Below are 27,911 nucleotides of genomic sequence, written 5' to 3' on the forward strand. Positions count from 1 at the left end.
TAAGCTAGTTTTACGGAAAAAACCCTTAATTTCAAAAACTCGTATAGGCCAAGTCTGCATTAAACAAATACAACGTGTGAAAATGAAGCTTCATTGTTTGTAAAATTTTATTTCATAAAATAGCTTGACATAGAAAACCTTTAAGCACATATCCTACAGAACTCAAAGGAGTCCTTTCTTAGAGAAAACAGGTTCCTACACACAGTTTAGTTCTATCAGTGGCTTAACATAAATGTCTGTGTACACAAAACCTGTCTGATGATTTTAATATAAGAAACCAATTGTTTTAATAATGGGGGGTTCTGGTAAATTCCCCACAACTGCCAAAACTCTTTTGGTGAATTTCAGAAAAGCCCCAAGTGTGAGAAACAGAGCAAAAATTAAAAAAATTAAAAAGTTAAAATCGCTTACTTTCATCTCTCATAAAAATCTCCTATCAGTTTAACATAATAAAATCAGCTTTTTTTTTGCGGTTTGAGATAAATCTGATTATGGAAATCTAAGTTTGTTAAGTACTTGCTGTAAGAGGCCTGACAACCCACCAGAAACAGATGCCCGCCTGGGGCCAACGCCACCCTCTCCGCACACACAGGTGCCTTCTCAGGATCACTGCCACCTTCCTGCTGGGGCCCCTCCTCTCTCTTCCACTGTCGCCCGCGGGCCCTGCTTCCTCCTCCAGTGTCGTTTCTCATGGCCCCTGGTCACGCTCCTGGTGGGCATCTGTACTCACTGTCCCTGATCTCTCTCCTCCCTGCACTCCCGGCCTCATGGCCCTCTTGAGCCTCAGCTGGAACCTGAGGTCTGACTGGCACCTGCATAGCTGCCCAGCACTGCGCTCTGGGCAGGGCCTCTCACCTCAAACCCTATCTTTCTGGGAGCCCCTCCTCCTCCTCGCGGTGACCTGGTCCTCCCAGTGCCTCACCGGCCACTCGGCAGCTCCCACTGGTTCTACCTCCATGGTCCACCTGGACGTTGGCTACAGCTGCCTAACCTGTGGCTGCACCTTGGTCCACGCTGCAGGCCCCTCTCAGCAGGTCCTCAGCAACCCCAACCTGGTCCATGCTGCAAGTACCTCTTGGCAAATCCTCAGCCGCCCCTACCTGGTCCACGCTGCAGGTATCTCTCAGCAGGTCCTCAGCAGCCCCCGACTGGTCTCCATTCTCTATCTCCTCCATCCAGCCTCAAGATAACAGCCCAGAAGCCTCATAGCTTCCAGGAACCTCCTGTCTCTGTCTGCGTAGAAGCCCACAAGGCTCACATGCCCGGGGTCCCATGTGCCTGGTCCTGTCACCTCTCCCCCTTCTGAGACTCACTCAATGCACCTCGCCCTGTCACCTGCATCCCCTGGTCCAGCCACCGGGCTCCTCCCATGTGCCTGGCCCTGTCACCTCTCCACCTTCTCCACCTTCTACAACTCACATCCATCCCCTGGTCCAGCCACCGGGCTCCTCGCAGCTCCCAAACACATGGGTTCACCCATCTCAGCGCATGTGCACTTGGCTGCAACAACACCCTCCTCTTCCCGCTCCTCCACAGCCTCATCTCCAGGATCTATCTGCAGCTCTATGACGCATCTCACCGAGTATCTGGCTTCTTTTCCAGCTCCTCAGCTAGAGAGCAAGCGCCCCAGGGTGGGGTCCCCACCAGCCTTCCCCAGTGGTAGGCTCCACAGCCCACAGCACCATGCAGGGCAACACAAAGCCAACAGCTCCTCGACGGATGAGGGCGTTCTGCATGAAGGCAGCTCCTCCAGCACCCATATGCTCTGCACGCTGTGACTCCAGCCTTGTGGTCCCTGCAGCCCCCGGCTCCCTGCACCGGTGCCACGGCATCATCATACCATGGTTATGTAACTGTTTGCTACCTGGCTTCTCTAACATGCTGGTCTTGACCCCTCAGCAATGTGGTTTCTACGGACAGAAACCACTCCCGACACTTACTCTGAAACTCCCTCCACGAAATCTGCAGAGCCTCCTTCACTCCTTCTCTGGGACGGGTGCCACGGACCCACCTTCACTCCTCCTCTGGGATAGGTGCCACTGACGGGTGCCACGGACCCTCCTCCACTCCTCCTCTGGGACGGGTGCCATGGATGGGTGCCACACGCCAGCCCTGGGCCAGGTGGGCTGCTCTGTACTCAGTGGTGTGCAGGTGAATGGCTCAACAGCCTGAATTTCTGATTTTCAGCATTTGCAGGTTTCTGTGGCCTGAATACCCTCACCACAGCTTGTGTCACCGCACACGGCATTGGGAAGACATGAGCACAGCTGCTCGAGCACACAACAATTTGCATGAAAAGGATGCCCGGTGAAGGTGGCAGAAAATAAAAGTCGTCATCACCACGTCAGGGGTTCAATAAGGTACCAGAGAGTTGGAGGTAAGCAAAAATTTACCATCTACCACACCAGTAGAGGAGAAGGAAAAGAGGAAGAAATGAATTCATTTCTATTTAAACTTAGGAAAATTTGGCTCCAAGAGTTGACAGCTCCCAAGTCTGGAAACTTAGACTGCACATGCATTTCTGCATATATTATGTGAAATATTTTTATATCAAGCAGAGATGCAGGAAGCCTGTTTCTCTCTGGGACTCTACTCTCCCATGCCATATGTGCAGTGTCATATTTTCCAACTCATTGCTGTTTTGGTGGCGTGTAAGTCTTTTAGAGGCAAACCTCGATGAGAGTATCTTAAGCAGGACCTTGAATAAATCGTACGGTACTTACCAGGAGGCATCGTGCAATGTTCTGGGAACATTTCCAGAGCATGCTTCAATCTCTCAGTATCTTGCAGGAGCAGCAGCGTTTTCATGTGGTACAGGATGGACACGTCTGAGGGCGGCATGCTGTGTGACGCAAGACGGTCCAGCAGCTCCTCAGCGGCATCTGCGAGGGCGGCTGAAGCGGCATCTGCGAGGGCGGCTGAAGCTGCATCTCTGGAGACACCTACATAAAGTCAGTTTTGCTTGGAAATACAGTTTTGTTTTTATTTCTATAAACTAAAGATAAGCTTTCCTCTCTTAAGGAAGGTCTCAAACCTACGCTTCCACACAGAATGACATGTCTGGGAGATGAGAAGCTACCAGAAGAGAGAATCAGAACAGAGCTCAGTACAAAATACCACTGCATGAACGACTGTGGAAACCTGGCCCGTCTACACGTCTGTCTGGTGAGACACCTCCTCTGGCCCGTCTACACCTCTGTCTGGTGAGACGCCTCCCCTGGCCCGTCTACACCTCTGTCTGGTGAGACGCCTCCCCTGGCCCGTCTACACGTCTGTCTGGTGAGACGCCTCCCCTGGCCCGTCTACACGTCTGTCTGGTGAGACGCCTCCCCTGGCCCGTCTACACCTCTGTCTGGTGAGACGCCTCCCCTGGCCCGTCTACACCTCTGTCTGGTGAAGACGCCTCCCCTGGCCCGTCTACACGTCTGTCTGGTGAGATGCCTTCCCTGTCCAACACACGACTCAGGGCTACGAACAGCAGCAGGTTAAACCAGACAATGAAAGCAAGCTCTCTATGTCCACATCACATCGCTTAAAAAAAGAATCAGACTGTGGCTGTTTAGAAGAAATCAAGGAGAACTGAAAACTAGCCCCCGACTTCCCCTGGGTCTGGCTGCTGGTCTTGCTTCTCTGGCTGCTGTTCAGCAGTATGACTGCAATTCACTTGCCTCTGGCGGTTTTGGCGTTAACCCTGCTTGGACTTGGCAGGACTTCTTCAACCTGTGACTCTGTGTCCTGTAACAATGGTGTAAAACTCCCAAATGTCACATCTCCGTCCTGCCCCCGCTCCGTCCTCTCTCCTCTCCACCGGGGCCTGTTTCAGGGACACGACTTCCCACTCCATGTCTGCCGGGCTCTTTCCTGTGTTTTCCACCCGTTTTCTCTCCACTCTGCATTCTGGGGACTTTCTTTCACCTGTCTTCCCGGTCACTAATTCTCTTTTATACCAACTCTCATTTGCTGTTTCCCTGTCTTTTGAGGCCTGAATTTTAGTTACTATATTTCTCAGGCCTAAAATTTCCATTTGATTATTTTAGTAGATTCAAGTTACCTGGCGAAATGCTCCAATTTTTCCTTTTTCCCCTTATTTTAGGCTCCTTATCTGATAACATCGGCCTCTCCCACTGTGGCTCTACTGCTCTTTTTTTCTCGTGGTTTTCGGTGCTGTGGTCCTGTCTCGTGGCATGCCCGGTAAACTGTTGCTGAACACATAGGAAAGACTGCAGAGGTCTAGGATGGCGACATTTTCCTCTAGAGGGCTCACCCTTTGCTCCGCCAGGCAGACCGAGTAGAGGTGGATCCCCTGGACCGTGCAGGGACTAAGCTGACTCCAGGGTGGCCACACATTTGGGACAGGGTCACCTGCTTCTGGGCTGCCCTGCTCTGCTGGGCTCGAGGGTCAGGCCGATCCTCATCTCATCAGCACCTCAAGATGGCCAAGAGGCTCCTATGTTATTCGGAGGCTCTCTTTGTGGCTTCTCATCTTCCACCCACAGCTTCAGAATTGGGCAAAGGTTCTAAGGGAAGCCATGCAGTGTTGAGTTCTGTTCTCTGACCTCTGAGTCCACCGGCCCCAGCTCCAACCTCTGAACCCCCTGGCCCCAGGTCCAACATCTGAGCTCACTGGTCCCCAGGCTCTGACCTCTGAACCCACTGGCCCCTGCTCTGACCTCTGAGCCCACCAGTCCCCAGGATCTGACCTCTGAACCCGCCGGCCCCTGCTCCGACCTCTGAGCCCACCGGTCCCCCAGGCTCCGACCTCTGAACCTGCCTGCCCCGGCTCTAATGTCTGTGCTCACTGGGCTCCAGGCTGCGACCTCTGAACCTGCCGGCCCCGGCTCTAATGTCTGTGCTCACTGGGCTCCAGGCTGCGACCTCTGAACCTGCCGGCCCCGGCTCTAATGTCTGTGCTCACTGGGCTCCAGGCTGCGACCTCTGAACCTGCCGGCCCCGGCTCTAATGTCTCTGCTCACTGGGCTCCAGGCTGCGACCTCTGAACCCGCCGGCCCCGGCTCTAATGTCTCTGCTCACTGGGCTCCAGGCTGTGACCTCTGAACCCGCCGGCCCCGGCTCTAATGTCTGTGCTCACTGGGCTCCAGGCTGCGACCTCTGAATCTGCTGGCCCCGGCTCTAATGTCTGTGCTCACTGGGCTCCAGGCTGCGACCTCTGAACCTGCCGGCCCCGGCTCTAATGTCTGTGCTCACTGGGCTCCAGGCTGCGACCTCTGAACCTGCCGGCCCCGGTTCTAATATCTCTGCTCACTGGGCTCCAGGCTGCGACCTCTGAACCTGCCGGCCCCGGCTCTAATGTCTGTGCTCACTGGGCTCCAGGCTGCGACCTCTGAACCTGCCGGCCCCGGCTCTAATGTCTGTGCTCACTGGGCTCCAGGCTGCGACCTCTGAACCTGCCGGCCCCGGCTCTAATGTCTGTGCTCACTGGGCTCCAGGCTGCGACCTCTGAACCTGCCGGCCCCGGCTCTAATGTCTGTGCTCACTGGGCTCCAGGCTGCGACCTCTGAACCTGCCGGCCCCGGCTCTAATGTCTGTGCTCACTGGGCTCCAGGCTGCGACCTCTGAACCCGCCGGCCCCGGCTCTAATGTCTCTGCTCACTGGGCTCCAGGCTGTGACCTCTGAACCCGCCGGCCCCGGCTCTAATGTCTGTGCTCACTGGGCTCCAGGCTGCGACCTCTGAACCTGCCGGCCCCGGCTCTAATGTCTGTGCTCACTGGGCTCCAGGCTGCGACCTCTGAACCTGCCGGCCCCGGCTCTAATGTCTGTGCTCACTGGGCTCCAGGCTGCGACCTCTGAACCTGCCGGCCCCAGCTCTGTCTGTGCTCACTGGGCTCCAGGCTCTGCTTTTGGTTTCTCAACCTGTGAGGCTGGTTTTACTGCCTCTCTGGGCTCCACCAGGTTCTTTCCCCAGACCCTTACCCAACGCCCACACTCAGGACTTGCAGATTCCTGAAGACAAGTGGCTGCAGATGTTTCCATGATAATCTCCCCGTGAGGGTTCCAGGAGTTCCATCTTTCTATGAGCTGTTCTCCTGAGTAGCTGCCTGATCCCTTCAACAGGTGTTTCTCATCCTGGCTTTTTGGTTACTCCTGGCATGACTGTTGGTTGGCCCCAAGCAGCTCGATCACACACAGAACAGAAAGTTTACTGAGATCTTTCTGAATTCTATGTCTACTTTGCAGTGTCTTAGCCATGTCTTCCTGATGTGCCATCTGGATATATGTTTTCAATTTGTTAATACAATCTGCTGAGAAACACGCTAAAGAGGAAGAGGCTAGAGTGCTCTTCGTGTTGAAATCAATCTATTAAAAATGGTACTTCTGCATCTTTGTTAAAATCAGTTACTTACTTGCCAAATTATTACATAGCTGATATTTCTCAATCTTGCTCATAAGAACACCATCAAATGCCCTGCTTAAATCTGGATCTGCTAAACCCACCACATTAACCTGAACCTGCTGGTAACGTCATTGAAAAGACACCTATACCCACAAAAATTAAAAAGTATTAAAAAAAATTAAAGAGAAGAAAGCCAGGAAGCCAGCCCATGGTGAGTATCTCTGTTCTGGGGCAGCCATGTATCCCTAGGTCAGCAGTCAACAAAGTGTAGTGCAGATGTAAGCAAGTGCCATCTGTGACATTAAACCTATGTTTATTTTCCTTATCTTATGTCAGTACAAACAACTGCACAAAAACGCTTGCTGAGAAATCGTGCATCCGTTCTATGTGGAAGAGAAAATGAAATCTGTCCTAAAGGTGCAAGCTGTGTTTCCTTCACCTCTCAGTCTGCTTATGAAGGTGAGCTCAGCTCATCAAAACCTCCAATCTGGATTTATCTCTTGTTTAGAAAAATAGCCTGGATGCCAACACACTCCAAAACCTGACCTTAGAGGCATGGAGGACACGGGGCCAGCCTGTCCTTGGCACAGCTGGCCAGGGCCACCACACTGCTTCTCTGGATATGCCAGGGGCACATGCCCATCCACATCATCGGTGGAAAGCACGTAAATACTCTGATCTTTGCCTTATAACTAATTATTTACATTGAATATTTTTTACTTATATTACTTGCCTTACAACTATTTTACATTGAATATTTTTAATGTATGTTTTAACATTTAAGCATTATATTTCTTTGTTTTAATAAACTTTTAAGTGGATGTCACTATGCAAGAGAAAAACAGTAAAAAACATACCGTCATAAAAATACATTTCCTGTGTTGACTTCAAAAACTTTAGAATACTGTCTGCCTTTTCATTGGTAATTGTATCATCTTCCTCGCTGGCGTCTGCACCGTCCTCCTCCCCGGAGTCTGCACCCTCTTCCTCCGTAGCCCGTGTCAGGTCTTCCTCGCTGGCGTCCGCACCGTCCTCCTCCCTGGCGTCTTTAACGTCTTCCTCCCCGGCCGGTGTCGGATCTTCCTCACTGGCGTCCGCACCCTCTTCCTGCCTAGCCCGTGTCAGGTCTTCCTCATTGGTGTCCACACCGTCCTCCTCCCTGGCGTCTTTAACGTCTTCCTCCCCGGCCCCTGTCAGGTCTTCCTCGCTGGCGTCCGCACCGTCCTCCTCCCTGGCGTCTTTAACGTCTTCCTCCCCGGCCGGTGTCGGATCTTCCTCACTGGCGTCCGCACCCTCTTCCTGCCTAGCCCGTGTCAGGTCTTCCTCGCTGGCCTCCGCACCGTCCTCCTCCCTGGTGTCTTTAACGTCTTCCTCCCCGGCCGGTGTCGGATCTTCCTCGCTGGCGTCCACACCATCCTCCTCACCAGCCTCTCCCACGCCTTCCCCTTCATTGCTGCTGTCCTCGGGCTGGTACATGAAACTGACACCAGCAGCCTTTGCTGCCAAGCCGGCTGCTTTCTTCCTTTTAATTTGCTGTTTCTTTTTCAGTTTCCTTTTTTTATTTTTGCTTATTGTGGTGCCATCTGTGTGCTGTTGCTGAGATTTCTCCTGTAACAGACTCTGCTGTTTCTCTAATTCTGCTTGTTCTATAAGAACACTATTGGGATTTTTAAATTTTTTCTTTGATTTATGCTTCCTAATTCTTCTTCTCTTTGGCTGGTCATGAAGATCCTGATCTGTTAAAAAAATTCAAATATAACAATTTTCAGTACAATGAAACCATAATAAACATATTAGGCTAAATAAATTTTCCATCAGGATCTTGTAGTTTTAGTAGAAAAAGAGTTTACACTATTTACTTTGGTGATTCTCAACTTTACCATCAAAGATCCTAGGACTAACGTAATATAAATTAGCAACCTACTTTTTTTTTCCCATAAAAGGCTCATTTAGATGTACATACACTCACAGATGCGACAATCATAATATATGGTGTGTTTTGAAGGATGTACAAGTTGTTGCTTTTTTTTTTTTTTTTTTTTTTTCTTTCCTGAGACAGAGTCTTACTTTGCTGCACAGGCTGGAGTGCAGTGGAACAATCTCGGCTCACTGCAACCTCTGCCTCCCAGGTTCAAGTGATTCCAGTACCACTGCCTCTCCAGTAGCTGGGAGTACAGGCAAGCACCACCATGCCCAGCTAATTTTTTTATTTTCAGTAGAGACGGGGTTTCGCCATGTTGGCCAGGGTTGTCTCAAACTCCTGGTCTCAAGTGATCCACCTGCCTCGGGCTCCCAAAGTGCTGGGATTTTGGGAATGAGCCATTGCGCCTGGCCAGTTGTTGCATTTTTATAGTAAAATTTCATTTCTATGGGCCTTTCTCTCTATGGGGGGGAAACCCTTATTTCTTTTGTTTTTTTAAAAAATATATTTTACAATTTAGTCCTTTCTAAAGTTACCTGTGTGTGAGAATAAAAAATAAGTAATGATGATTTGCCCATCTGAGTCAGCAACAGGTTGCGTTTTGACACGAAGCTAAGCTGGACTCCAGGTTGGCAGAAAGTGGTTTATAAATAGCATAGGTTGGTGGTGTGCTGGTAAATGGCTAATAACCAGCTCTCTGAAAAGTCCTAAGTCCTCCCATCTGCTAATTTCCCTGGTGTAAATATTTCCCCCATGGCCGATTTCAAACTACCACTGTGGTGTTGCGGAACAGAAGAGGTAGCACAGCCAATTCTCACAGGCTGAGAGGGGCAGCATGGCTTGAAACGGGCGGCTGGGGAGAGGGTGGGCAGGAAGCACCATGGATAAACCATGGCAGTCTCAACACCTCAGTGAGGACAGAGGCGCGGCGCCCCCTCGGTGAGGACAGAGGCGCGGCGCCCCCTCGGTGAGGACAGAGGCGCGGCGCCCCCTCGGTGAGGACAGAGGCCCGGCGCCCCCTCGGTGAGGACAGAGGCGCGGCGCCCCCTCGGTGAGGACAGAGGCGCGGCGCCCCCTCGGTGAGGACAGAGGCGCGGCGCCCCCTCGGTGAGGACAGAGGCGCGGCGCCCCCTCGGTGAGGACAGAGGCGCGGCGCCCCCTCGGTGAGGACAGAGGCGCGGAGCGCCCTCGTGAGGACAGAGGCGCGGAGCCCCCTCGGTGAGGACAGAGGCGCGGTGCCCCCTCGTGAGGACAGAGGCGCACTACCCGTGCTGCTGCTCCCTGACAGAAGGGTCTCAGATAAGTAACTGGCGCCATGCGGGGGGAACAGAGGGTGCGTGCGGGCCAAGAACTGACAGCACATGGCGCACAAGCCCCGCCCCACACCCAAGCCCCGCCCAGACACTGATGGGTAAAGTCTATACCACAGGCGTCTGTGCCATGGCCGGCACACGGCTCCCGGGTGTTGCCCGAGCAGACCTAGAACTATAAAGCTTGCCGCTGCACCACGCCAAGGGCGCGGGTTCAGACAGTTCTCATTTTAGGAAGTGCCTCTTGGAGTTTTCTGAGCTGTGCACCCCATCACAGATTGTGAAGAATCAAAATGAAACAACGTGAGTGAAGTTTCTGAGACACTGTAAGGGCAGATTCCCTATCATTTCCACTCAAGCGCTTTCCCTTCACCTCTGAAATGAGATAGAATACATGAGTTCCTCTTCCACAATGAAGCTCTTCAAAGCGGTTTCCTATTCTCCTCTGTCTCAACAGCCTCAAGCACACCGCCCTCAAAGCCCAGGGCCTGCCCGCCTGCTGGACAGGAACCCTGCAGAGGGTGAGCTCCGGGCTCTTCACCAGCTGCGGACACCGCAAGCTGTGACGCAGTCCCACCCCATGACTCGATAAAGCAGTCGCATCGGTTTCTCTCACCCTGAAAATACAGAAAGTATTTTACCAAGCACCAGCCTCCCCTCTTCATTAGATGTAGACACCCCCCAGCTCTGTTCACTGTCAAACTGAACGCCCCTGTGGAACTGTGAGATGATATTGCTGCCGCTTTGTGGAATAGAGTTCCCACTGTGTCTTGATGTGATTGGCATCCTTTCTGCATAGCCTCCACCGCCACAGCGTGGCACAGGCTGAAGCAGCTCCGCACACAGTCGCAAGATGAAGCCGCCAAGCCTGAGTCTCCTCGACACCTTCATCTCGCTCCTCACTCACCAGTGGGTGTTTGAATAATTTCATCTGGGAGTGTGTGTTGTTGCTATTGGGGTCCACTGCGCAGGTCTGACCAACCAGCCTGGTCCAGACGTCTTTGAACAGCAGCCCCTAGGTCTGCCCTGAACACACTGATGTTTAAAACCAACCACGTCTAGGTAATCCATTTTAATTCCCCAGGTTCCGTTAAAAAAAAGATGAAATTAAGCCTCTCCTCTTAGGTGTCTATTAAAAAATATGACTGCCTTCATTAATTTGGAGATAAGTAACACATCGAGTGTTTTCCCACCCACAGGAAGCCCCTCTGGGATGCGACAGGTCACAGGGGCGACCCTCATCACCCAGCAAGAACGCTGAGGAATGCTGTTCATCACCCCCCAGGCTCCTCCCGGCTCGTCCTTCTCTGCGGCTCGTCCTTCTCTGCGGCTCGTCCTTCTCTGCTGCTCATCACCCCCCAGGCTCCTCCTGGCACGTCCTTCTCTGCCAGCTCTGTCAGTGCCGCTCATCGCCAGTGTCGGACCCCGGGGTCAGCTTCCCCTCCTAAGACTACAAGACAAACAAATGGTTGCCCTGTTGAGATCGATTGCGCTATTCATCTATTTTTATAAGACTATAAAACAGTAATTTAAAAAGGTGAAGGAGGCAAAAAGGCCATAAAATGGTAAGTTTATCATATTTTTTTCACATAAATGTGTATGCGTGTACTTTTGAAAAGGAAAAGTTAATATACATTAAAAAAAAGAGACTGGACATCCATTTCTCAGGATGCTCCCTGCAGTTACTCCTTGGGTGGTCTAAGTATAGGCTGCTTTTTTCCCCCCAATTTCTCTGATTTCCAAGTCTAGTTTAAGAGAGGAGGCTTGAAAAACCAGCATCGGGAACACAGAAGTGCCGATACGTCTTGTTGGTGTTAAGAAGGTAATGAAAGGATACTGCACACAACGACATGCAAATCAGTTAATCCGTTAGAAACAGATTCCTGAGAAAAGTACAATTTAGCCAATGGACACACAAAGAAACAAAAAATCACAATATTCCTGCATCTGTCTTAAAAAATGAGTCTAGTTAAAAATAATCCCACAAAAGAACTTCAGGCTTAGATAGGTTCACCTGTGACTTTTACTAAACATTTAAAGAAAAAGTCTTGGGAGGCCGAGGTGGGCGGATCACGAGGTCAGGAGATCGAGACCATCCTGGCTAACACGGTGAAACCCAGTCTCTACTAAAAATACAAAAATTAGCCGGGCGTGGTGGCAGGTGCCTGTAGTCCCAGATACTCAGGAGGCTCAGGCAGAAGAATCGCTTGAACCCAGGAGGCGGAGCTTGCAGTGAGCCCAGATTGCACCACTGCACTCCAGCCTGGGTGACAGAGTGAGACTCCATCTCAAAAGAAAAGAAAAAGCCAACACATGTCTTACATACCCGTTTCCAGATAGCAGAAAAGATAATGACCCCTGACGACTCCAACGTCCCTCACGGCTCTGGGCCCTCATGGCTCTGACGTCCGTCACAACTCTGGCCTCTTACGATTCTGGCCCCTCACAGCTTCAGCTCCGACCCCTCACAGCTTTGATCCCTCACAGCTCCTACCGCTCACAGCAAGTGACCCCTTACAGCTCCCATCCCTCAGCAGTGACCTCTCACAGCTCCCACCCCTTACAGCAGTGACCCCTCACAGCTCCAACTACTCACAGCTCCCACCTCTCACAGCTCTCACCCGTCAAAGCTCTGGCCCCTCACAGCTCCCACCCCTCACAGCACCCACCCCTCAAAGCTCCAGTCCCTCTCAGCAGTGACCCCTCACAGCTTCAGCTCTGACCCCTCACGGCTTTGATCCCTCACAGCTCCTGCTGCTCACAGCAGTGACCCCTCACAGCTCCCACCCCTCACAGCTCCCACCCCTCACAAAAGCTCTGGCCCTCACAGTTCCCACCCCTCGCAGCTCTGTGAGGCCTCCAGCGTCTCCACTCCCCTGACAAGGGCATTGCAAGAAGGGAGGGCCACGGGCCCATCTCTCCCGTGGATGCTGCTACAAATATTCCATGCAAGATATTCACAAGATTCCAGTCATGTAAAGTGTATGATAAAATCTCGAATCAAACTGCCTCAAAAGAAGAAATCTAAATCGGATACAAGATGCCTACAAGAACCCACAGCCAAGGTCATACGTGATGTTGAAATGCTGAAAACCTTTTTTCCAACATGTCCTGTGACATCACTGTGGTCACCTCCACACTGGGGCTCCAGGCAGGGCACCAGGGAGACAACGTGTGCAAGAGCTGGAAGGGAAGAAACACAGCTGCCACCCCTGTGAACACAGAAGATGCAAGAGAATCCACAGCTGCCACCCCTGAAAACACAGAAAGTCCAAGAGAATCCACAGCTGCCACCCCTGAAAACACAGAAAGTCCAAGAGAATCCATAGCTGCCACCCCTGAAAACACAGAAAGTCCAAGAGAATCCACAGCTGCCACCCCTCCCCTGAAAACACAGAAAGTCCAAGAGAATCCACAGCTGCCACCCGCCCCCCGTGAACACAGAAAGTCCAAGAGAATCCACAGCTGCCACCCCTCCCCTGAAAACACAGAAAGTCCAAGAGAATCCACAGCTGCCACCCGCCCCCCGTGAACACAGAAAGTCCAAGAGAATCCACAGCTGCCACCCCTCCCCCGAAAACACGGAAAGTCCAAGAGAATCCACAGCTGCCCCCCCTCCCCTGTAAACACAGAAAGTCCAAGAGAATCCACGGCTGCCACCCCTCCCCCGAAAACACGGAAAGTCCAAGAGAATCCACAGCTGCCCCCCCTCCCCTGTAAACACAGAAAGTCCAAGAGAATCCACGGCTGCCACCCCTCCCCTTAAAACACGGAAAGTCCAAGAGAATCCACAGCTGCCACCCCTGTGAACACAGAAAGTCCAAGAGAATCCACAGTGCCACCCCTGTAAACACAGAAAATCCAAGAGAATCCACAGCTGCCACCCCATCAACAGGCAAGTGTGTCACAAATGCAGTGGTCACTACTCAGGAGAAAAAGGAACATGCCACCAACACACACATCATGAGCTGCAACATCCTGACAGTGTGTGAGAGAGCCCAGAGCGCCCCGCTCCCCCATTTCCACACACCACCTGGCCCCACTTCTGTGAGTCCTGGGGTCTGTGAGCAGATCCACTGGGGCTTCCTGGACAGGGCAGAGGGGAGGAAGGGGCAGTCTCAGGGCACAAGGAGACCTGGTGGTGACGGACACATTCATTATATCAACTGCGATAGTGGTCTCAGGGTCATGCTACATGCAGACTCATGGACTGCACACTTTGAACATCAGTGATGCTGTCCAAAGCCACTAAAAAACACCGTATCCCAGAGAGCCAGACTGGATGCATTTGGCAGGCTCTGCCGCACCAGCTTGTGGCCTCTGCACCCCACTTCCCCCGCTGTCAACTGGGGGTGTGACAGCAGCTCCAGGGTCACCCAAATCCCCACGCCCAGAGCCCTGCAGCGCTGCCCAGCCTAGGAGGCTGAGTCATGGTGGCTACTCCATCCCAGATCTCAAAGTTCCTGATGCTTCTGGACAATGGAGCACTGTACAAAATAGCTTACAATCTAGCTCACGAGAAAAACAACATCCTTTAACTCTGTCTTATTTAAAACACGTGCCTGCATTTGTGGTGAGACATACCCAGCAGGGGTCACAATAATTTGGCAACTGAGAAAAAAAGATGTTTATGAATGACTTTCACATATGAGATGGAGAAAAGCTTCCTTGGGGATTGGAGTCTCATGCAAAGAATGCAAGAGTAATCAGAACTTGGAGGAAGAAAACGCAAGCAGGATTGCAAAGCAGTGCCCTCCACCTAACATAGACAGAGGGCCTCTGCAGGTCTTGCCACCAGAAGCCACAGAACCCATCCATTTTGCAATTGTTGAGCTTCAGTTCATTCAGACAGACCTGTTTCTTTGTAATGATGTTTTCACTGTGCTGTTAGGTTTCCTGCCAAGCCAGAAACCATCTCTTAAGCAGAAGCCGCACTTACATCTGGGTGGAAAGATGGCCAGCTGAGCCTTTGTCAGGCTCCGGAACCTCCTCTGAGGCCCATCTGTGCGCTTCCCTGCAAAATCCAGTCTCAGCAACAAAGTCACTTTCGCAAGGACCCCACCCTTAACACCTGATTGGGCTCCTCACCCCACCACCCCTCGGTGACGTCTGATCGCCCTGTCTGCCTTCATTAAGAATCCTGGTGGGTTGGTTTAGCCAGACTCTCCCTCACCTTTGATGTCTCCTCTCAGAAGTTTTCCATCCACCCCCACCCTGCCCCTTGGCTACAGATTCCCACTTTTCCTTGTTGTATTTGGTCTTGAGCCCAGTCTCTCTGCCCCCGTGTAAAACCCCGTTGTGGTGGTCCCTGCACCTAGGGTGATGTCCTGAATGAAGTCTTCCTCACGGTGGTCTGACAGGTGTCTTGACCACCGTAACACAATTATAGTTGCAACCTCCCAGCTTCTCAAAGTCTCATCTGAGGGGTCTGCCCAGCATTCCGTTCTCAGCTTTAGTGAGGAACACAAGACCCTAAGGAATATTACCCAAAATAAGACAGTTGGCTCAGCAGGTCAAGGGGAAAACAACGGAGGCTTCATCCAAACAGCTCTGAGGCCCTGAGCATGTGCTCTATGCTCTGGCGTCCTGGTGGCTCTGACACGGGCCCTTTTACCCTGATGCACTGTGACTTCTCCACTCATGCTGCACCCTCCATATGACTTTTCAGAACCACTCCAGAGACTCCAGAATGTCCACATCTCCAGGGCATGTGGAAGGTCTACGCCCTTCACACCCAGCAGCTGAAAGCGATGTGAGGGAACCAGAGGCCGGGCTATTTATAATTGGAGCAGCGCGCTTTGAAAAGCTGCCATCCCCAAAACACACCTTTCAGACACACTAACTTTAAAAGGAGTCACAATGTGTCAAAACTCTCTCTGCTACTATTTGGCACCTACATTCTGATGAACTGCTGGAGTAGAAATAGTTAGATACCAAAAATAACCAGTCTTCAGATTCTAATTCTCACAGCTGCACCTTCTTACATGAAAGTAGGCTAGGCATTTTAAAGGGAATATGAACTTTATTCTAGATTCAAAGCTAGGCTACAAATTGCATCTGATAATTACCCTCAAGCTACCAATGTCCTCTAGGTGCTAAATAAAAAGTAGTAAACGTCTTATCAAGTTGATCTAAACCCTACCTGTGAAAGCAGATCTTTAAAATGTAGTAACATGAAAAGCTTCCAGTTGCTGAGTGTGTTGTTTGCCTAAAATCCAGGAAAATATTTTGTAATAACACCATAGATTGTACTCATTTAGCCAAGGAAACACTGGAGTCTCACAGACGCGGACACTCGGGCCTGCTGAGAAGCATGTCCTGCCCCGGGCAGGGTGGTTTGAGACCCCTGGAGATTCAGGGATGGACAAGCGGTGGCTGTGGCTGGCGTGGACCATGGCAGTTGCTTGCCATGTAGAAGACCTGCCACAGAGAGAGGAATTCATGTTTGGTTTGGCCTTTGAGGATAAAATTCAGACCCAGCAGACAGGGCTTCAGGGAATGAAGGTAGCTCACATGGCTCCTGGGACAGAGACTTCTCCCCAGGGCCTCAGCCACCAAGGACTGCCTGTGAGACGGGGAGCACCCCTCCAGGGTCAGCCGTGAGGGTCAGCAGGTGCCTGAACACCCTCCGAATAAAGAGGACTTGAAGAGTTCCCTGTCACTTTAAAAAAATGGATTCTCGCTCTCTCTCTCTTAATGGATCTGAATCTGGAGCAGTAATTTCCAAAGACAGCAAGGGAGGCACAGCCTTGGAGCTGGAAATGTGGCTTCCTCCCCCGGCTCCATGCCAGCTGCAGGACACCATTTAGCTTTTGATTCTAAATGGTACTGAAAGACCATACAGGACCTCAATGTTATAAAAAACTGAGTTGGGCTAAAACACAACAATCTAGATGCTAAAGTTTTGTGATTTTGAATTTGGATGCCTGGCGGTGATCAGGAACCACCAAAGGAAAGGTTGGTTTTCCTCCGGATGTGATCTGCCGCTAAGCTAAACGTCTGCCTTCTGAATACTTACTAAACACGTGGCCAAATACACATTATTTCATAATCTTCAACAAGATTAGTTCCCGAATTCTTCCCTGAGACAGACTTTGATACCGAATTAATGTCCAAATTTTCTAGATTAGTTTTGAATGGGCTTGAATTATACATACTCAAGAAATTGTTCTTATGTTTCATGTTTACATGTTTGAGTCTTAAAAACTGACTTAGTGGAAAAGTAGTTAGTGTCTCACCATAAAACACCTTGATAGATACTTTTAAAAACAATTCACATTTAGTCATTTTCTATAACTTTCCATAAAATGGCCAACAAAATGATAAAAATTTTATAAGCAATAAAAGTCTTAAAATAGGGCAACAAAGTGCTAAATTCCCTTAAATAAAACTGTCAAAACCATGAGGCAAGTCATTAAGTTAAAATTAGATGCAGGACAATTTTTTTAATTTAAAGAATAGGAAAGTTAAGAAAGTAATTAAAACAGTACAAATGAAGAAAAGCCATTGAATTATTCAATAAATATAAAGCCACAGTAAATAAAAAATTTAAATAGTAAATTTAAATACAGTAAATGTATCCACAAAAAAAATGTTAAAATGAGGTTATATTTGTGTGAGGCTCTGAAACTGTGAAGTGTTTTGTAAATATTCTTCATTGACTTGGACTCGTGACTTTTTGAGTTGAAAACTTAACTAAAACGCTCATTTACTTCATGGGTTTTCAGTGGTACCACAGAGAACAGGGGGGCTCTGAAGCCTGCAGCTTAATTCCAATTTCTGTCAAGACATCTGTTTACCTCCTGGGGATATCGGGGGAACCAGCCCCCAATATTTCAACGTAGGTTCTTTTCTATTTTCCCCAAGCATCAGCCAGTCTGAGAAATAAAGGGAAAGAGTACAAAAGAGAGAAATTTTAAAGCTGGGTGTCCGGGGGAGACATCACATGTCAGCAGGTTCCGTGATGCCCCCTGAGCCCCAAAACCAGCAAGTTTTTATTAGCGATTTTCAAAGGGGAGGGAGTGTTCAAATACGGTGTGGGTCACAGAGATCACATGCTTCACGGGCAATAAAATATCACAAGGCAAATGAGCAGGGCAAGGTCACAAGGCCAGGGCGAAACTAGAATTGCTGATGAAGTTTCATGTTCCACTGTGCATACATTGTCATTGATAACAGGGTTCAAGAGCAGAGAACAGGTCTGACTAGAATTCGCCAGGCTGGAATTTCCTAATACTAGCAAGCCTGGGGGCGCTGCAGGAGACCAGGGCGTGTTTCATCCCTATCTACAACTGCATTAGGCAGACACCCCCAGAGCGGCCATTTTAGAGGCCCCCCGCCCCCGCCGGGAATGCATTCTTTTCCCAGGGCTGTTAATTATTAATATTTCTTACTGGGGAAATAATTCAGCCATATTTCTCTTACCCGTTTTTGGCAATAAGAGAAATATGGCTCTGTCCTGCCTGGCTCCCAGGCAGTCAGACCTAATGGTTATCTCCCTTGTTCCCTGAACATTGCTGTTATCCTGTTCTTTTTTCAAGATGCCCAGATTTCATATTGTTCAAACACACATGCTTTACGAACAATTTGTGCAGTTAACGCAACCATCACAGGGTCCTGAGGCAACATACATTCTCAGTTTAAGAAGATGATGGGATTAAGAGATTAAAGACATGCATAGGACATTATAAGAGTATTGATTGGGGAAGTGATACATGTCCATGAAATCTTCACAATTTATGTTCAGAGATTGCAATAAAGACAGGCATAAGAAATTATAAAAGTATTAATTTGGAGAACTAACAAATGTCCATGAAATCTTCACAATTTATGTTCTTCTGTCACGGCTTCAGCCGGTCCCTCCGTTGGGGGTCCCTGACTTCCCGCAATAGGGGCATATTTTAGCATCTTTTTCCGAGGCCTTGTCTGGCATTTCAAGAGTCTTTCTTCATTATTATGGTAGGGACTTTCAGCCATCTTTCTATTCCTGAGAGTCTTTTCAGCTTTGGGCAATTCATGTATTATTTTTTCAATAACTGACTGGGCACAGTGGCTCAGGCCTGTAATTCCAGCAATTTGGGAGGCCAAGGCAAGCAGATCACTTGACCCCAGCGGTTCGAGACCAGCCTGGCCAACATGGTGAAACCCCGTCTCTACTAAAAATACCAAAAAAAAAAAAAAAAAAAAAAAAAATAGCTTGGTGTAGTGGTGCGCACCTGTGGTCCCAGCTTCTCGGGAGGCTGAGGCAGGAGGGTGGCTTAAACCCAGAAGGCAGAGGTTGCAGTGAGATTGCGCCACTGCACTCCAGCTTGGGTGACAGAGCGAGACTCCATCTCAAAATAATAATCATGATCATCATCTTCTACCTTTTTTTCTCAGATACTCTTTAACTTCGATTAAATATTAATATCTAGTAAAATATTCATAAATCACTCTATTTTTGTAACACATTCACTTCAAGCTAAAAGCAGTGTAAGGATACACCACTATCTAGACATTTCTCTAATCCAAATTGCTTAGGAATATGTGCCAACAATAGCTTGGAAATCGAGTAACTATGTTTTACGAAAATAAATGGCAATAAGAACAAATGCATTCTTTTCTTTTGTTTCTTCCTAGGCAAGCTAAAAAAAAAAAAAAAAAAAAAACCAAAAACCATGTAGATCCCACAGGTGAGTTATTTCCTCCTCGGGGAATAAAAAGCCGGCAACGCTCACGTTTGCACAAGCTTTGCAATAAGCCCAGACGGTCTGGCACAACAAACGCTAAGCGTGTGGGTCCAGACTATCACCCCATGGGCAGAGAAGGGGCCCGCTAACACCACGCGCTGAGGGGGCGCAGGGGAGAGGCGGGAACCCGTGGAGGGAGGCAGCGGCGCAGGGAGCAGGACTGGAGGGAGGCGGGTCCCTGTGGAGCGCAGCAGGAGGAAGGCAGCGCGCGCGGAGCGCCCGGGCGGCCCAGGCGAGGCAGGACGCAGCGCTGACCGGACCCAGGGCTGAAGTCGGCAGAACGGGGGCCAGTGCCCGCCGCGCCAGGGGGAGCGCGCCAGGCCCGCGGGGCCCTAGCCGAGGCCGTAGTAGGTGGAATTCGGGGCGGCCACGGAGGAATCGGGGGCGAGGCGCGGAGAGGCCCCGGGTGCAGCGGTCCCGCCCCGAGAACGGAGCGCGCGGAACCGACACAGGCCTCCGAAGCTTCCAACCGAGACGGCACCCAGGTTTCCCAAGCAGGGTCTGAGGCTCCAAGGACATCCCGGCGGCGAGAAGGCGCCGAGAGACCTGCCCGGGTCCCGAGCCCCGACCGCAGCCCCAGCTCCCGCCGAGGCCCTGGAAAGGCGGGGGGAGACGCGCGGCGGCGCGCGGTTAAATTCCTCAGGCACCCAATGCAGTTCCCGGCTGCAAAAACACGGGAGACAGGAGAGGAGGGAGGGTCTGCAACCCAGGCGGGGCAAGTGCGCCCTCAAGGCCGTGGCGAGCCGGGGCGCAGGACACGGCAAGGCCCCTGAGCCGCCCACGCAGGTTTCCCGACGTTCTCGCAGAACAGGTAAAGCGGCACCCCGGCCCCAGTTCCGCCCGTCCCCGCCCCGCCCCGGCCCTTTCGCCGCCCCGCCCCGGTCCACCCCACCTCGGCGCCATCCTGCTCTACGCTTAGCCCCACCTCGGCCCCGCCCCCCGGTCCCTCAGCAGGCTCCGGAGGCTCCCAGGCTCCGCTTCCCTCCGGGCGTCCTTAGCGCTGCGCCCATTCTGTAGGCCAGGCTCACAGAGGAGCCTCCCCAGCTAGGGTCAGCTCCTACAACGCCACGGCCCTCCTGGCGCTCTTCCCTTTCTTAGGCCTGAGCACACCGCCCAACACAAGCGTTTAAAAAGCATTTGATTCAGTGAATTACTTGGTAAACCCTGATTACTCAGTGTACTTGCAAAAAGGAAAAGATGTAGCTCAGAAAACAAGCCATTTTAAGAATCTAATCTAAGAAGAATGAGTTAAGCGGCAGAGAAGTGGGGAAAGGTAGTAACTACCAGAAACTGGAGGTCAAAGGAAACAACCGCTACTGAATAAAAACAATGAAAAGCTGAAATCTGAGCTTCCTGGTGGCAAAAGCAAAAAGGGTATCGATGGGAAATCTCTCTCTTATCCAACAAGAAGTACACGAGTTCATAAGAACAAAATATTTTTCTAGCGCTGAACTCTAAAGGGAATACCTTTCACCTGGATTTTTACATAACTGCTAGTGACTGCACAATGAATAAGGAACAAGATTTTAAATGACAGTTTTACAAAAACAAGGAAAAAAGGCCAACACTCTCCAGGACTTTTGATTAATCTGCAATAAAAGATGAATATAAAAAGTGAAACTCCAAGATGATATTTTCCCAGAGAGGTACACTCATATAAACTAGGTGAAGAGCTCACGTATGATCTTTTTTTTCTTTTTTTTGAGACGAATTCTCGCTCTGTTGCCCAGGCTGGAGTGCAGTGGTATGATCTCGGCTCACCACGGCCTCTGCCTCCCCAGTTCAAGCGATTCTCAGGCCTCAGCATCTCGAGTAGCTGGGATTACAGGTACATGCCACCACACCTGGCTAATTTTTATATTTTAGTAGAGACAGTGTTTCGCCATGTTGGCCACGCTGTTCTCAAACTCCTGACCTCAGGTGATCTGCCTGCCTTGGCCTCCCAAAGTGCTGGAATTACAGGCGTGAGCCACTGCGCCTGGCCTCACCTATGATCTTGACTTGATGTAAGGTAAGCATTTCCAAAACCTAACGGACTGATCAATTCCTGTGTTCCCTGAACAAGGCTTTCAGATGCTGGCGGTGCCCCCACACCCCTTGTCTCCTCCTGGAGGTGTCTGGCAGGAGCAGGAAGGTGCACCACCATGCAAGCTGCCAGCACTGTGTGCCACTGGAAAACCCAGGGAAGCGGCATGTTGGGGACACTGCAGACATTTTCTTCTAAAAATTACATGGCTGGACTTGTTTCCGGCACAGTGGCATAGGGACACACTGTCGTGCTGCTGGGAAGGTGCCCAGCGTCCCCACAGTGGTCAGCTGGGTCCAGAGTCCTGTAATGCGGTCTACACAGGAGAAGACGGACGTAAGCGATATTTTGAGGACAACGTGCTTATCCCAGCTGCCCAGAGGAATGTCCACATCACTGTAATAGACTCTGTAAATTCATGTAGGGCAGTGTTCCTACGACGCGCCAGGACCGTGAGCAGAAGAGTGTCCTGCCAGATAAGTGAGTTCGCCTGCTAAATGTGGCTGTGTAGCATTTTCCATGGAGACTCTGCCAAAAAGGACAACTTTCTTCTGGCACAATCTGTAGTGGGTTGTTCTGTCACTAACAGGCCAGAGGTTTACTGGCTTCTGGAGAGCAAGACGCAACCCCACGTCAACAAGAGGAGGAGTACGTGCATGTTTCTGTCTAGAGCCAAGACCCATTAACCCAGGTGGCAGAGGTCCCAGAACCACATCCAACACAATGCCATTCAAGACTTCCCACAGCCCGTCTCCTTCCACCTGTTCCTGACAAGCTGTGAGCCCAAAAGCACCCAGAGTCTGTGCTTGTCACATTCAGAGATTACCCAAAGAACACAGACAAGACAGACTGAGACAAACTGCTGGTACTCAGGTCTTCCTGTCCTGGCTTTTGGGCACAGGTCTGCCTGTCTTCATAAAAAATACACACAGGCCCTAATTGATATGGTCAGTGAGCACTAAATCTCCATTTATCACAAGGCAGTAGCGAGGTACCCAGGACAAGACAAAGGGCAGGCCCTCAGCCTGATGGAACCGGGACCGGCAGACCCAAGGGCGCAGCAAGTGCCGCTGCGGGGGCCTAGATGGCCTCTGGGAGGGTGGAAACCAAGTCTCAGAGGCCGGGCAGCCAGGAGGGGCCAGACTGAGGGCTAAGCACCAGGTATGCCACCCCTGCCTGGGCGACAAGGCCCTGGGCGGCCGATCCAAGTTGCTGTGGGGATGCCCCGGTGCAGAGCAGGGCTGCGCAAGGTCCTGAGTGTGAATGCCCAGGGGGCCTGGTGCCAGACACAGCAAAGGCAAAAACAAACAGCACTTTCCTTTGCAGCTTCCTGGGAGTTGACGTGTGGGCCCCACGTGTTCAAAATGAAAGCCAGTGACCTGAGTGCTTCCAAGAGAGACCACGACAACAACGTTGGCCGTTATTTTTCCAGCTCCAGTTCTCACCTCTGTGCTTAAAACTGCAACCAAAAAAGCTCAAAGGCTCTTCCTTCTTGTGTGCCCTGTTCCCACACTGACCTTGGAGGGTCAGAGAGAGAGGGGTCCCATCCTTGCTTCTCCTGGCCTCTGGCTCCTGAGGGCTCTGGAGGCTCCATCGGCTCTGCAGCTGCAAGGCTGTGCTTGGGGCTTGCTCTGGGCATTTTCTCTTTCATTTTGAAGAACAAAGGTAGGAAACACAATTAGAGGGTGGGCTTTGCTGTCTTTTTCCCAACTTTACCATTTCAAGTCACTGGCGCCAGGCGATCCTGACAGCCTGCCTGGAGGAGGTGGCAAGGGGGCCCGGGCAACAGGAAAGGAGTGACTCCTCAAGGGCTCCTGGACACGTGTCCTCAAGAAGCAGCTTGTGAAGAGAAATGCCTGTCTATGTGGTGCAAGTATCTTTCCACTTCCTGTAAGAACACTGCTGTAGCTCAGTCCTGACACAGCCTGTCTGGGAAGCAGTGTTGGCTCATGGCCAAGCGAGCCTTCTACCCTGGGGTCCAGCACAGGCCTGTCCTGGGAACATGAGCAGCATGGACAACGGGGTACAACGGGGCGAGAGAGCCAACCGCGGACAACAGGAAGGGCGTGAGTGAGGGCCAACGCACTTCCTTCTTGAATAGATTAAGTACGCAATGAAGCATATTCACCCAGCGTAATTTATCTTCATAAGAACACACATTTTCTAGTTAAATAATCTATTTATCTAATAATTGTGTTTCAAAGATTTTCAACAGGGCTTGAAAGGATGAATCCATTATTCCCTAGTTATCTCATTTTTGTTTTTATGGTTTCTGATCCTTTAATTTAGGAAGCCAGAAAGACAAAAGCAGTCAAAAACCACATTTTGTTGATATTCAAATTAATTAATGTTTATAATATAGAGTTTCTTAGTTTATATTGTTACAAATCATCTAGGTACAACTTTTATTTGAAAACTCTAAATTCCTCTTGTGCACCTTAAAAAAGATCAACGTGAAGTGAAAAACAACTATTTCCCTTTTAAGGTAAAAAGTATATGGGCAACTTCAGCTTTTCCATGCTCAACAGTCAACCGTATTAAGAGAATATTGTATATTCTTTCATTCGTACGACATGCAACAACAATAGGAATTATAATAATTTTTTCCAAAAGAGATTCGAAATAAGGTATTTCCTTGATTACAAATTTGATGTACAATGTCAGAAATTCTGAAAAACTTGGAAAATCAAGAAAATAATATTTTGCTAAACCAAGACAAGTACTGTTAACAATTATTTAATGGTATTTAGTATGTATTTAGTTCCAGGGTACTCCTAAAGCATTAACAAACATGGGCTATAGTCATATTCCCACTTTCAATCTCCCCCATATGAAGTCTTTTTTCCTGTCATTACAAGTTTTTAAGCATCACTTTTCATGGCTATAAAATACAAAGGTACACCATGTGGTTCACTATACAGTGTAACAACATGCTCACCCACCCCCAAGTATGAATTTAGATAAAGGTATTACAATACCAGAAAATTGGGAAATAAGAGCTTATCTGCAAAGATGTCCACCTTTCCTCCCACCCAGCATTTTACCTTCTGTGTCATCCCCGCTGGAGGCGTTCTCGGGGCTCCCACAGCTGCTGGGCTCCGGCCAACAGGGGACGTAGCCCTCAGGAGGCCCGCTGGCGGTGTAGAGCCGTCGGGCAGTCGAGGTCTCAGAGCCAGTGTCTGCAACACAGGAGGAAAATAACAGGAACTGGTAAATATCACAAAATGCAGTCATTTATTTGCCTTGATTACATCGGCATTGTTTCTCTAAATTCATTCAAGACATGAAATCAAAGAGCTCAGTAAAACCTAACCACTGTCATAAATACTGATTTTAATATGTCAAGTATTGTGCCAGAAAAGCAAGTCAGCTACACACCCAGCCAAGAAAAAGGAACTGCCCATGATTATTTGAATTCACATTAAATTACTTATTATGCAAACTTCTGGGTTTTTGTAACACAATACAAAAACATAACTAATTCATGAGTATAAAGCAGCAAAATATAAACAGTTTGCATGACACACCCTTTATCATCACACCAGGAGTCCCTGGGGATTTCAGTGCACAGACTTCTGGGTCTTTTTCTCCACACGTGCTAACAACATGTGTACACTGTGGCTGTGTGCACACACAGCCACACACACAACAGACACACATGCAGACACACAAACATCCACAAAACACACAGAGACACACGCAGATACAAACAGACACAGAGACACCATGCACAGCCACAGACCACACACACAGGGACAACAAACACACACAGACACAGACATGTAGAGAGACACACAGAGAGATACACAAATACACAAGCACACACAGACATACATCTTCAGGAGATCGTGTCACATACTTTATTATTATACACATATAAGTTATACGTTTGTATCTTACATGTAAAATATAATTGAGTGAATACAGTGTGTTAAAATGACATATTGTAACTTAAATCTGCATACTTTTAATGGCCACATCATATCCCATGCGATGGAATTATAACCAGGACTTAACCACTTTCCTCAATGGCCATGTGGAGCTCACCAGAGGTCGTCGCCACTGCAGACGGCTGCTGGAACCTCCCTGCTGTGTGCCCCTCTACCAGAGGTCTCACCACCGTGGACGGCGGCTGGGACCTCCCCTGCTGTGTGCCCCTCTACCAGAGTTCATCACCACCGTGGACGGCGGCTGGGACCTCCCCGCTGTGTGCCCCTCTGCGCACGGGACCTCCCCTGCTGTGTGCCCCTCTACCAGAGGTCATCACCACCGTGGACGGCTGCTGGAACCTTCCCTGCTGTGTGCCCCTCTACCAGAGGTCATCACCACCGTGGACGGCGGCTGGGACCTCCCTGCTGTGTGCCCCTCTACCAGAGGTCATCACCACCGTGGACGGCGGCTGGGACCTCCCTGCTGTGTGCCCCTCTGCGCAAGGGACCTTCCCTGCTGTGTGCCCCTCTACCAGAGGTCATCACCACCGTGGATGGCGGCTGGGACGTCCCCTGCTGCATGCCCCTCTGCGCACGGCTGTTTGGTTCCTGCACAGGGATCTGCTGGTTTAGGGGGCAGGTGCTTTTGCCCGCTTTTCATGCACACTGTCTGGAAGGTAGCAGGGCCACTTCCTCTCAAACTGTCCGACACTGGGCAGCCTCTGTCAGTTGAGTCTTCCTTTTTTCATGCAGAATATGGCAGTGATGCTCTTGCACGTGACAAACACAAGTGGACATCCCAGCTGGGCTTTTACCAAATGATGTGCATTTGATTTTGAAAACAACAATGACAGGTATTGAGCAAAATCACTACCACACAGAACAGAATGTAGCTGTAAAAACCTTGAAGCCTTTTCAGGTTCCACTGTAGTCAACACACTTTGCTCTCTCAAGGGTAGGGTGCCGGAATCCTAGTTCTTAAGCGAATCTGATTCACCGCAGCTGATTAATTACTATGTCATTCCCTGCCGGAGCCAAGGGCAGATGGAGATGGCTTCTAAGTACACTGTCCCCTATTGGGTAAATCAACATTTGATCATTTTTCACAGAATATTTTTGGAAGCTTTTAATCAGCTAAATCTTTCTTAGTAAGAAAGTTAAACAGAACTTAGAGATGTCATTGTTCACTTAATCATTAGGATGGACACGGGAGGGATCAGGGAACACTCAGTGACTCATGCAGAGCAAACAAGGATGCAGCTAAGAGGACGGGTCCAAAACGCACCGCGCCAGGGAGACAGTTCCGGTCTGTGGGGTGACCGCGGGCCGGGGCTGCACCTCTAAGCCGCAAGTGGCACCTCCTGCGACAGTCACAGGCACCAGGCAGACAGGAGCACCATGAGGGGCCTCACGGCTTGCTCGTCTGTGAATCACGGTGACCATGTAACCCATAATACCTTCTGGTTCTAACTTTTTATATTCTTTTGGGTAATGTATGGTTTACTGTGAGGACACTTAACGCCTTGCACAAGTTGAACGTTACATGTCTTGATCAGGTGCAAGGAAGAGACTGGTTACACTTTATGGGGTGGGCGGCAGCGAGAGTTCCCCGTCCCATCATCTCCTCCGCCGGACGCACAGAGAATGCAGCGTCTGTGAGCACAGCTGCCCTGGACCTGGCATCTAAGAGTCAGGGTCAGAGAGGGGCAGTCAGAAACCCACCTCCCTGCTGGACAAGTCATAAGCACCAGCATCCCTCGGGAAAGGCAGAGGAGCGTGGTGGCTCGGAGCCCTAGGGTGATAGGCGGTTGGCTGCCCTGTGGGTTTCACCAGTGTCACCTCTTCGCAGGTGTCATTGAACCTGGCTCCTTTCTCCCCGTCAGGTTCCCCTCGGCTCCTCTGGGCTGCTCCTGGCAGCAGACAGCTATGGAGGGGCTCACAGCCAGCCCCTGGCCCACTTCAGGTGAGCACTGGGTACCACCCAGCCCTGTGCGGAAGGGACCCTCATCCGTTCCCTCCTGGCTCTCCCACCATCTTTCAAAGCTCCGCCTCCCTCTCCCCACAGCCCTTGCCCTTGCTTCACCAGGAAAATAAAGAAATCAGAGAAGACTGCCACAGGTACCTGCCCACCATGACGGCTGTGAGCAAAACCTGCATCTGACACAGATCCTTACGCCGCTCACCTGGCAGAGGCCAGCCATCCCTGCCTCTGAGAGAGCACAGCAGCTCCCGCCTCCCTCCCTCTCCTCTCCTTCCTCCCCATCAGCCTGCGCTCGCTCCTCACCCTCCACTCCTCTCCTTCCTCCCCATCAGCCTGCGCTCGCTCCTCACCCTCCCTCCCTCTCCTTCCTCCCCATCAGCCTGCGCTCGCTCCTCTCACCCTCCCTCCCTCTCCTTCCTCCCCATCAGCCTGCGCTCGCTCCTCTCACCCTCCCTCCCTCTCCTTCCTCCCCATCAGCCTGCGCTCGCTCCTCACCCTCCACTCCTCTCCTTCCTCCCCATCAGCCTGCGCTCGCTCCTCACCCTCCCTCCCTCTCCTTCCTCCCCATCAGCCTGCGCTCGCTCCTCTCACCCTCCCTCTCCTTCCTCCCCATCAGCCTGCACTCGCTCCTCTTACCCTCCCTCTCTTTCCTCCCCATCAGCC

The 27,911-nt window shown here is 50.6% G+C and overlaps 1 protein-coding gene across 7 annotated transcripts in view; it reads right to left on the bottom strand.

The window, feature by feature from the left end:
- The window catches only part of ERICH1 (glutamate rich 1), an 81,833-nt gene that overhangs the window by 20,916 nt on the left and 33,006 nt on the right, over nt 1-27,911 (bottom strand). For 3 of the 7 annotated variants that reach the window (XM_063606622.1, XM_034965586.3, XM_034965588.3), the window contains 4 exons: nt 24,383-24,517; nt 22,856-22,982; nt 7,211-8,089; nt 2,724-2,942 (listed from right to left, as the gene is read on the bottom strand). In XM_063606622.1, coding sequence (XP_063462692.1) covers nt 2,724-2,942; nt 7,211-8,089; nt 22,856-22,982; nt 24,383-24,394 — 1,237 coding nt within the window. In that variant the 5' untranslated portion in view covers nt 24,395-24,517. The remainder of the gene's footprint in view (nt 1-2,723; nt 2,943-7,210; nt 8,090-22,855; nt 22,983-24,382; nt 24,518-27,911) is intronic. The other 4 variants (XM_014345882.4, XM_034965590.3, XM_063606621.1 and 1 more) reach the window with 3 other exon arrangements.

Source organism: Pan paniscus, chromosome 7, assembly GCF_029289425.2.
Source record: "Pan paniscus chromosome 7, NHGRI_mPanPan1-v2.0_pri, whole genome shotgun sequence".
Lineage (NCBI taxonomy): Eukaryota > Metazoa > Chordata > Mammalia > Primates > Hominidae > Pan > Pan paniscus.